The 11167-nt window shown below is 36.5% G+C and overlaps 1 protein-coding gene across 1 annotated transcript in view; it reads right to left on the bottom strand.

Moving 5' to 3' along the window:
- The window catches only part of LOC100373717 (zinc finger protein 236-like), a 69950-nt gene extending 59025 nt beyond the window's left edge, over positions 1 to 10925 (bottom strand). The window contains exon 1 of the mRNA XM_085500428.1: positions 10865 to 10925. Within this exon, the coding sequence (XP_085356554.1) occupies positions 10865 to 10916 (52 nt within the window). The 5' untranslated portion in view covers positions 10917 to 10925. The remainder of the gene's footprint in view (positions 1 to 10864) is intronic.
- Between the last annotated feature and the right edge of the window lie 242 nt (positions 10926 to 11167).

Genomic DNA, 11167 nt, shown 5'->3' on the forward strand with positions numbered 1-11167 from the left:
AGTTACCAACTCCCTATGGACTAATCTTGAAAGCGATTTATTTAATTTAATTTTTCATTAAAAGCACATCTCCATTACATGAATTAAGGCAAAGCAATGTTTATATCCAGCCATTAAAGTTGACTGACAATTAATGCAAACCGCTACATTTTGGAAGAGACATATTACACGAATCAGTGGAATATTGTCCTCATGAACTCCATGAAATTAACAAATTAGAAAAAATTCAAGCATTAATAATGAAACAGTTTACAGTACGCCAGCAAAAGCTCATTATTATTTTATTTTTTTTCCACAAATTATTATAATTCAGATCATTCTGGAAGGGCAATTTATTTATTTCTGGCTTGGTCCTAAGGGATGAACCATTAACAATCTACTGAAGAGAGTATTTGTCTAATTGCTTTATATTTACTCAAGTTTTTTCTCTTGTTATTTGTAATTTACACCAAATACACACTATTAGATACAAAAACTATTACCGGTAGTATGGAACCATTGATATGCATGACTATCTCAAAAGTGTCTTCTTGTAGGTTTTTTTGGAGGTACTCAGACTAAGATAGTGCCCACCATAAACCAATTTCAGTTCACTGAGAGATCTTGTGTTATGCGTGAAAACAACATAAAACAAAACAAACAAAGATCATAACAATGTAGTGATGTCAAAACATTGTGCAATATTCAAAAAAAAGTATTTTTCGAATATTTCCACACTTAATGAAACGATGAGGGTCTTTAAAGTTGGCACAACTTTCAGTGTATTATAAATGTCAAGGTACATTATTGTAAACGCTAGACACTGAATCCACATGCAGTATGCATGCCCTGCGCTAAGGAAGCAACCAGCCACAGAGACACAGGAATGGATGCAAATTGTAAGTAAATTGGACTTATGAGGAAAACTTTGCTTTCCAAGATTTGTCACAGAGATAATGAAAAGTCAGAGTTGAGTGAAGGGCACTTCCCAGCAGTGCTGACCCTGTGTACAAAGATCAGACCCCTTAGAGAAAACTGACAGAGACGTTTATTGACCTTGAAGAGAAAATAAAAGCGAAATGGACTTATGACGAAACCAAATTACCTAAGAAAAGAATTATCCTAGGCAAAAATTGAACAGATTTGATCTAATTACTATCAGATTTCACAGTGAATGTTATGCTATGCAGAATTTTTACACAGTTTCCAGTACCTCCACCCCACTCCCTCAGGCATTTGAAGTACATTGGTTAGAAAGATATGTTAATTACACATGCTAATTAGATAAATTGATATGTAAATTAGATTCCAGGCTTGGCGTTACATAACATACGTGTAGCTGGAGAATTGAATGCTGAATTTAACACCATAAAATTATTAATTTTCAATGCTTTTTGATTCCACAGAGTCACATTGATTAAATTATCCACACTTGATTCGTTGATTTAATCTGCAAATAAAATCCATGCAAGTTTGTTTATTTTATTTACTTTCTCTCAATTGTACTTTTACAAAAAAAAATTACGCTGACGTAAGTTATACCTAGTAATAATTGAAAGATAAGTTTAGATTTTTTTTGCAAGAGGCATAAATATGGCAGCCACTGAATAGGCAATATTTCAGTTGATCATTTATTTAAATGTATGTCTTTGGTGCAATCAATAGTTTTGAATTTTGTTAAATATTATAATAAAAGTGTTCAAGTTTAACAATGTATACAGGTCTATATAACTACCTGAAAATTTGAGACACTGAGTACCAGTACCTACCTAAAATAAACATTAATACATTTGAACATGGCATTCAAACCCTTTACAAACGGTCACCAACATCTGCTTTCACATAAACGTACATGTATTAAGGTAATAGTTACACCAGTACAGATACCCCCCTTCTGTTATTAAGCCACTTTATGCCAGGCACAACATGTTAACACAAGTTTTACTGTTACAGTGGCGTAAAGGGAGACAAACAGATGTGAACATACCATTGGACAGAATGTAAATCAGTATCTAATCCTAATTCAAATTGGATGAAAGTACACACACAATAGAAAATCATAAAGATGATCCGTAAAAATAAAACTGACAGTGGATGAAAAAAAAATAGAGAAGCGCAGTTTCCTTTTATGCTCAATCCCCTGTAAGAGTGTATTCTAAGTCTTATATGAACAAATTTAAAGTTACGTGACTGAGAACACTTGGGAACTAGAGACATGAATTAGGTGGAAACAGGATAAGGAAAGGAACATCATCGTTTATTACAATGGTATCCATCAAGTTATGTTGGTTCATCATTTGAATACAGCGATTATGTCATTCTCATCCCAGAGACGACAAAAAAGAACTCTGCAAATTAAGCATGACAAGTAGGATTAACAAGTTCTTTTTAGACAGTCGATATTTTTTCCTCACCCTCTTAGAAGCTTCAAAGATTTATATTACCCATTCAGTGCAGATTTGTCTAGAGGAATTTTATAACCATCATTACATTCACGATGACGTTGTCTTGGAAACCAGTCATGCATCTATGGATCAATAACGATGCTGCCTGAAGAATATAGCTTTATTGATTTTTCAGATGTGTAAAACACTCTCAAAGCTCGCAAACTATATAATACAGGTAATGTATATGCAGCAATGTGTGGCACAGAAGTGACAATCCCACAGATGACAGGACGAAAATAATGCATTCTGAACAGAGAATTGTCTAGGGTACGCAGGTAAAAAATGGTTTGTGGAAAATAATTACTGGATGCAAAACATATAGAGATTGCCATAGTCATGACAGGACTTGAAATGGAAGCATCAAAGGCCAATACCTTGGATGCCCTTCCTCATTACCTTAGTGACATTAATATTTTCCCAGACAGTCTTCTCACTTTTCTTACCACACCTAGCAATCCCACAAATTTTTTTACTGATATGAAATCCATTTGAATATCAAATTTAAATGGTCATTATTTCAATAAATGAAATATTTACACTTCTTAGGCCCCCTGCTGACAAGTTTACACAATTTACATAATGTTAATTTATATAATATTAATAACAAAGACAACATCTGACTTTAATACATATCACTGTAAATCCCTTGTGTTCAATGCTAGAAAACTTTTATAGATTTGGAAATTATTATTATTTTCAAAATAAATGTTGGTGATCCATGGGGTCTGAGGAGAAAGGCAGCTGTCACATACTTATTCACCAACAATTTATCATTCTTCATTTAACATTTTTTTTTAAACTCTAAAATCAATATTTTGAAAACAATCGAAACCTGTGAGTTGAATTATTATTTCGCAAGTGGTGAAATGTTAATTTGACTTGTTAACAGGGACAGAAATACCATTTAAAAGCATATCAAAAATGGAGACGTTTGTGGTTAAACTTTTTACCATATCTTTGTAGTGTACATGTATGCACCAAATTGAGCACTGTATTTGCTCATACATGTACACGTAAAAAAATATTGAATAAGCGATCTTTAAAATATGACTTATTCAAACCATTTATGTCATTTACATGAGAGCATGCGCTACTAATAAAGCAAATACGGTATCTGCAAACACCTGTCCTAGCTAAAATCAATCTCTTGGGATATAGATGTAACTTACTGAAAAGAAGCCGAAAGTATGGATTTCTGAAACACAGGAACACAGTTAAGGCAAGGGTACAGAATTACAAAGTCTTTTAGAATTAATTACAAAGTCAGGAAACTGCAGTAAAATTGCCATAAATTGCATAAATCAAGACAAAAGCAATGAATCTGATTATAAAAGTCGCTAGTTTTGTGACAAGATTTGCATAATCTTGTAAAGAGAAGAATACGTCTAATAAAAGACACCAGGAGTGCCAGAAATGTCTTGGATAAAGAATATAAAACGTTAAAACATCACATCCTGTATTTTGTCAATATAAGTTCGCATCACGCGCCAAATTTAATCAACCAAGGTTTATTGGGAATCAATTTTGCATTATTAGGAGTAAAATGTTATTAGAAACGAGTAATGAATAAAATCAAAATGACAATAAGGCAGGATTTAGCCCAACTTAAGAATAACGTTATTTCTCCAATAAATATTTAGTGTCACATTTCCTAGGAGCATATGCTGTATGTACAACGTTCCTACATGGTTTTAAAAAGTATTTTTTAGGAAAACAAAGTGTTTTTATGACACAGGCGATACAGCATTACTTGATCAGCATCTCTGGATTTCTTCAACAAATTATAAATAAGATTATGAATGACTTTGGGGATGGCGGTTGAAGGACCTTGCTTTTAAAATTATGAAGACTAGCAGCTTGTTACATGTTTAAGAGGTTAATACAGCAGCTGAATGAAGCTAGGGCTGAGGTTATTGAGAGTGCTTCATCCAAGGATAGTCTTGATCAGAGAAATGCTATTTTCTTGCCATGTGATAATCACAACAGCTTCAAAAATTGCAATAGTTTCATGATTACAGGCTGGAACAAAAAATTACAGAAAATATGAACCTACATTTTTTATTAAGAAAGGTTTTTTTTGGAAAGACAAACACAAGGAAAAAACCATACAATCAAATCAAAAAACAATATGTTAGTGCAGCAAAGCCAAAATGTATTGTATAGAGACCCCTAATTATTATAAGCAGTCGCGGCTCTCCTTGGCATTCTGCAGTACATCACGGTAATGGCCGCGGTGCACCGCCTGTTTGATTTCCTACTCTCCCCTAATGTATTTTAGTCAAATCATCTCTGAAAAAAAATCAGGTGGAACAAACAACAATCACTATTGTCTAGGATGCTTGGGTGCTGTATATAATAAAAGCAAGAATCCTGTTCTGGATCATCCAAGTTTGAGTGTGAACAATCAGTTTCTGGGTTGTTCAAGTGTTAGCGTGAACAGAGCAAAAATCAGGATTCTGGATCGTCCTAGTGTGCATTGTGAACAGGGCAAGAATCAGGTTCTGGATTGCTCCAGTGTGCATTGTGAACAGGGCAAGAATCAGGTTCTGGATCGCCCCAGTGTGCATTGTGAACAGGGCAAGAATCAGGTTCTGGATTGCTCCAGTGTGCATTGTGAACAGGGCAAGAATCAGGTTCTGGATCGTCCCAGTGTGCATTGTGAACAGGGCAAGAATCAGGTTCTGGATCGTTCCAGTGTGCATTGTGAATAGGGCAAGAATCAGGATTCTGGATCGTCCCAGTGTGCATTGTGAACAGGGCAAGAATCAGGTTCTGGATTGCCCCAGTGTGCATTGTGAACAGGGCAAGAATCAGGTTCTGGATCGTCCCAGTGTGCATTGTGAACAGGGCAAGAATCAGGATTCTGGATCGTCCCAGTATGCATTGTGAACAGGGCAAGAATCAGATTCTGGATCGTCCCAGTGTGCGTTGTGAACAGGGCAAGAATCAGGTTCTGGATCGTCCCAGTGTGCATTGTGAACAGGGCAAGAATCAGGTTCTGGATTGCCCCAGTTGCATTGTGAACAGAGCAAGAATCAGGTTCTGGATCGTCCCAGTGTGCATTGTGAACAGGGCAAGAATCAGGTTCTGGATCGTCCCAGGGTGCATTGTGAACAGGGCAAGAATCAGGTTCTGGATCGTCCCAGTGTGCATTGTGAACAGGGCAAGAATCAGGTTCAGGATTGCCCCAGTGTGCATTGTGAACAGGGCAAGAATCAGGTTCAGGATTGCCCCAGTGTGCATTGTGAACAGGGCAAAAATCAGGTTCTGGATCGTCCCAGTGTGCATTGTGAACAGTGCAAGAATCAGGTTCTGGATTGCCCCAGTGTGCATTGTGAACAGGGCAAGAATCAGGTTCTGGATCATCCCAGTGTGCATTGTGAACAGGGCAAGAATCAGGTTCTGGATCGTCCCAGTGTGCATTGTGAACAGGGCAAGAATCAGGTTCTGGATTGCCCCAGTGTGCATTGTGAACAGGGCAAGAATCAGGTTCTGGATCGTCCCAGTGTGAACAGGGCAAGAATCAGGTTCTGGATCGTCCCAGTGTGCATTGTGAACAGGGCAAGAATCAGGTTCTGGATTGCCCCAGTGTGCATTGTGAACAGAGCAAGAATCAGGATTCTGGATCGTCCCAGTGTGCATTGTGAACAGGGCAAGAATCAGGATTCTGGATCGTCCCAGTGTGCATTGTGAACAGGGCAAGAATCAGGTTCTGGATCGTCCCAGGGTGCATTGTGAACAGGGCAAGAATCAGGTTCTGGATTGCCCCAGTGTGCATTGTGAACAGGGCAAGAATCAGGTTCTGGATCGTCCCAGTGTGCATTGTGAACAGGGCAAGAATCAGGTTCTGGATCGTCCCAGTGTGTATTGTGAACAAGGCAAGAATCAGGTTCTGGATTGCCCCAGTGTGCATTGTGAACAGGGCAAGAATCAGGTTCTGGATTGCCCTCGTGTGCATTGTGAACAGGGCAAGAATCAGGTTCTGGATTGCCCCAGTGTGCATTGTGAACAGGGCAAGAATCAGGATTCTGGATCGTCCCAGTGTGCATTGTGAACAGGGCAAGAATCAGGTTCTGAATCGTCCCAGTGTGCATTGTAAACAAGGCAAGAATCAGGTTCTGGATCGTCCCAGTGTGCATTGTGAACAGGGCAAGAATCAGTTTCTGGGTCGTTTATGTACAAGTGTGAATTGGACAAGAATCAGTTTTCCGGTTGTTTATGTACAAGTGTGAATTGGACAAGAATCAGTTTTCCAGTTGTTTATGTACAAGTGTGAATTGGACAAGAATCAGTTTTCGTGTCGTTCAAAAGTATGAGTGTAAACAGGGTAACAATCATGTTATGGATCATCCCAGTGTGCATTCGTTATACTTTTATTGCTACTGTACTGATAGAAATACTGTATTTCTAAAGATGCAATAAATATAATCATTATTATTATTGTGAACAGAGAAACAATAAAGTTCTTTGTTTATTTTGGCAGATATTTTGGTCTTGTACATAACATCACATACATCATGCATAGTATACATACATGTATAGACATATAGACACAAAGATTGTTATTATATGCTTTGAACACAGGAGTAAAAAATGATTTTCCCAATACATCAGCCCCACATTATTCAGCTATGTTAATTTCAAACTGACTATCAAATAACATGTATATTCATAGTGATTCTACAAATATATCAAAAGTTGTAAAGAAAAAAAAAAATGAATACAAGAAGAACTACAACAAAATGCACCAAAACAGAGAAATTGCCAAGTGCATTGAGCTAAAATGAGGAGTAGACATGTCTTGCATTATGTAACAATTACAAAAAAATTAGCATCAACAAAACTTAATATGCATACTGATACCAATACGACTTGATGGTCACATCTGTACACTTTCTGCTTCATTATGCATTTATTAATTTCTACATCTTTTGACTCCCAAAATGCGGTTTGCTTTTTAATTAATTTAAAAATAGAGGTTGAAGGTGAATTCATTGTATATGCAGCCGAAGTTTCAGTGAGGTAAAAAAAATTGCAACCTTTAAGCTATTGTATCGATTACTTATCTATTAGACTGGTTGCAGCGTAATACAATGGGGAAAGTTGTTTTTTTTCTCTGTCTTACGGCAACAATTCTCATCTTTCTCTAAATGTTTAATGATTGATCAAAGGATCAAAAACTGATTAGTAATGCAAACTGAGGTTAAACTTTCAACCAATATAGTCAGTGTGACCTAGTTTTGGACCCAGTAATTTGTAACAGAATACCCTTAAAGTTAAAATTTCAATCATCTTCTTTGTCCAAATGTTGGTGATCATTTTTGGATTTTTTCAGTGTTTCTTCTTATTATTATTGGGTATCGGTAAATGAATAAATATTATTATTATTATATTTGACTTGTACAACCATCATTAGCTAACACTGTTGAATCAAGAAATCATTTGCATACATGAAAAGAGCCTCCTAGTCTTGATTATAAGATTTGACAATGTGAATTCCTGATACATGGTTCTCATCTGACAGAGAGATTTTAAACAGAATGAATGTTCCACCACGCATGGATTCACACAGCCTCATCCAGCCCTTGTTTCACATTACTACAGGCCCTGTAACAGTTCATGTATCCATACCATCAAATACTGTAGAATACTTTATTTTCGCTTGGAATTTATTTTCGCTATTTTCGCTGAAGGGATGATTCCGTGAAAATAAAATCCAGTGAATATACTTTTTTTCCTATTAAACTCATCAAAAATCAGTGAAAATAAATTCCATACAAAATGCCCAAAAAGTCTTTTCAGCGAAAATTAATTTCAGCGAAAATAAAGTATTCCACAGTACGCCACAGTCCAATACCAATGAACCAATACCACGATAGAAAAAATATGAGGTTCAGAGACTACCTTCTTTTAAGCCATACACAACAGTATGAACAAGTTCTGTTATAGGACATAAAAATGTTGTAATAGATTGTTTCATATATACAAAGTGTAGATTAATTGTATCAATTTTGATTTTACATTCTTCTTATTCTTATTCACCAAAAAAGTTAACAGTGCCCTCTATAGTCCATATACGTAAATACTGCAATTCAAACCCTCCAGAGGGCAGTATAACACCACATTCATTGTGGTGGAATAATAACATCCAACTTTGTGGTGAATATCAAGCCATTTTCTGTCTCTAAATAAAGCAAAGAATATAGTTACCACTATTACATATTTATAACATTCTAGATTAAATAACTATTTGTCGGTATGGTTATGCATGCATCAAGTAAATACAAAATCCCATTTATCAAACGTAAATACTTGAGATGTTACCCAGGAAACACCGTAGTATAGTGGTGTGTTGTTATATATACTTACATTGTATATGGTATGCTTTCAAAATGCAGAAAAAAATATGCATGGACACCGAACTTTTTGCATAACATGTCATGTGTCAAAATTTCATTCAGGTACATACAGTGAAAAAATAATATGTAGTTATAAGATAGGTCCTTACGATTGTCCTGATTTTTTGGGAAATTCTGACAAATACTATTTATTTTTTAAGTAAGTTATGATTTAACACTAATTCATTCATGTTTACAGACTGGATTTCTCCAAAAAAAATATTTTGTACTGGGTAAAAAAAACCTAAAAGCCAGTAGTTGTGTTCACGTTACACGAAGTACGGAGTAAGATTTAAGCCGATTTAGGCTTATCTAGCATATTTGCATTTCGGCTAGACCCAATTACGTCCACGCACAGGGAGGGCCAGTCGTTAGCACGGGCTAAGGGGCGCTATTAGTCGGTGACCTTTGGCAAACTGTTATTTACGAACGAAAAATAGATGACACGTATGACGGGATATTTTGTAGTGTAGACAAATAACTTAGCTGAAAAATGACACAATATGTCAGGTATAACTCAAACACCATAAGTTTCAAAATTGAACAAGCTTTTAACTAAGTTTTGTCCTTACTGGTATATCATTCATCCTGGTAAAAATAATTGTAGCAATAAGTTTTTTGCTATATGACAAAGGCAAGCAGCTGTATGACAAAGGGAAGAAGGAAGAGTTTTATACTTTTGTCACTAAAAAATTTACCCTCAACCAACACTTCAACATTCATAATATCTTCAGACTTATCAACATGCAAGTCTTACATTGACATACAACACCCCAATTAGGATGTGCTGTATCAATACAGGTACATACATACATAGACCTTAGAAATAGATATCTTTCTAAGGTCTAACATGGCATTAGATAAATCAAGGTCACATGATGGTAAGGCTCAGAAAAAAATGTTAGGGTTTCTAGTCATGCATCGCACACATCAGTCATAATTGTGTACTTTTATTTGTCCGAATTTTACAAAAAATTAAAGACAATTTTGAAAAGCAAATTGACCAGAAACTTTTTTTTTCTGGGCCTAACTGCATATATTAATTCATAACTGTATAAATGGTGTAGTCACAGTTGCAAACGGTGAAATTATCAACAAATCACATACTGGTGAGTAGAATCAGTGACTGAATGTAAACATCACCCACTCTTGAGGTGAGTTCCGATCATGCAGAAGTACCTCTACTGTTCTAGTGTTTTTCTAAAGTGAAACAAATGCAGACAGTGATAGAGGTACTGTGACAAGTGTAACGCACGAGAAAAGGTACATTTTTTGTTGTAATTAGGGCAGCGTACTCTGAACCAGTATTCATTTACAAAACTACAAGCTACAATTAACATTGAAGTGTTACGCATATCGCATACGTTGATATCCATGGATAAATAGTGCTCGGCGAGCGAGCAATACATGTGAATTCTGACGCTAGATTTCCCATCCTAACAACGAGGTTGGGGATCAACGGCGACACTCACACAAAGTGAATCCTGAAACTTGCGTTGCTTACTAGGATACTTCGTGCTTTATATTGGGAATTTGACAAAAAAGAGGACTCATGACGACCACGCAACATAGTTTTAATGACTACACGTTTACCGGTTAGCTCACATATACTGTCGAACGCTTCCGGGTACGAAGAACAAGCCGAAAAACAGAAATAGACGGTACAGACGAACGATAACAAACAAATATCATGAGCTAGTCAGCCATATTGAAAAGCTGTAAAATAACCGACATGTTCAACACACGCATTTCAGTGAATGTTTCACAAGACTGGTAACACGATCCGTCGTAACTAGTTGCGCCAAGAAAACATTTCCATCGACTGTCAGTTCCAAGATTGAAACTGGCCGCCATGTCTGAAAACTGGAACCAATTTTGCAGTATCATTCCGCCCGGGAAAAATCACTTCTCCCATGACCCCAAACTGACGAACTATATAATCCCACAAATGAGCCCCAAAATAGCATTATTTCGGCAAATATGTAGATTTTCGGAACATAAATCGCACTCAATGTCTTAAAGAATAATCATACGCCTTACCTGAAAGAATATCAGCCCGAAGACGTGGTTTTGGTGGCCGACCGCGCGGCATTTTGGTATATTTTTTCTCTTCGAGGAAAAAGAAAATGGCGGTGAACAGGACAACGTTGGTGACGTCAGCTGATGAAAAGTGCCCGGATGTAGCACCATGCTATTTTGTTGTCTGTACTTATAATCGGCGTGTGAGTACGTGCATATAGATATACCTTAGTATATGGCTTATGGTTGGTGTGTTCGCGTGAAAAACCCTGCGAACAGAAAAATATATATGGCAAATCATGAAAATACATGTAATACAGACAT

Source organism: Saccoglossus kowalevskii, chromosome 6 (assembly GCF_978046115.1).
Source record: "Saccoglossus kowalevskii chromosome 6, keSacKowa6.1, whole genome shotgun sequence".
NCBI lineage: Eukaryota > Metazoa > Hemichordata > Enteropneusta > Harrimaniidae > Saccoglossus > Saccoglossus kowalevskii.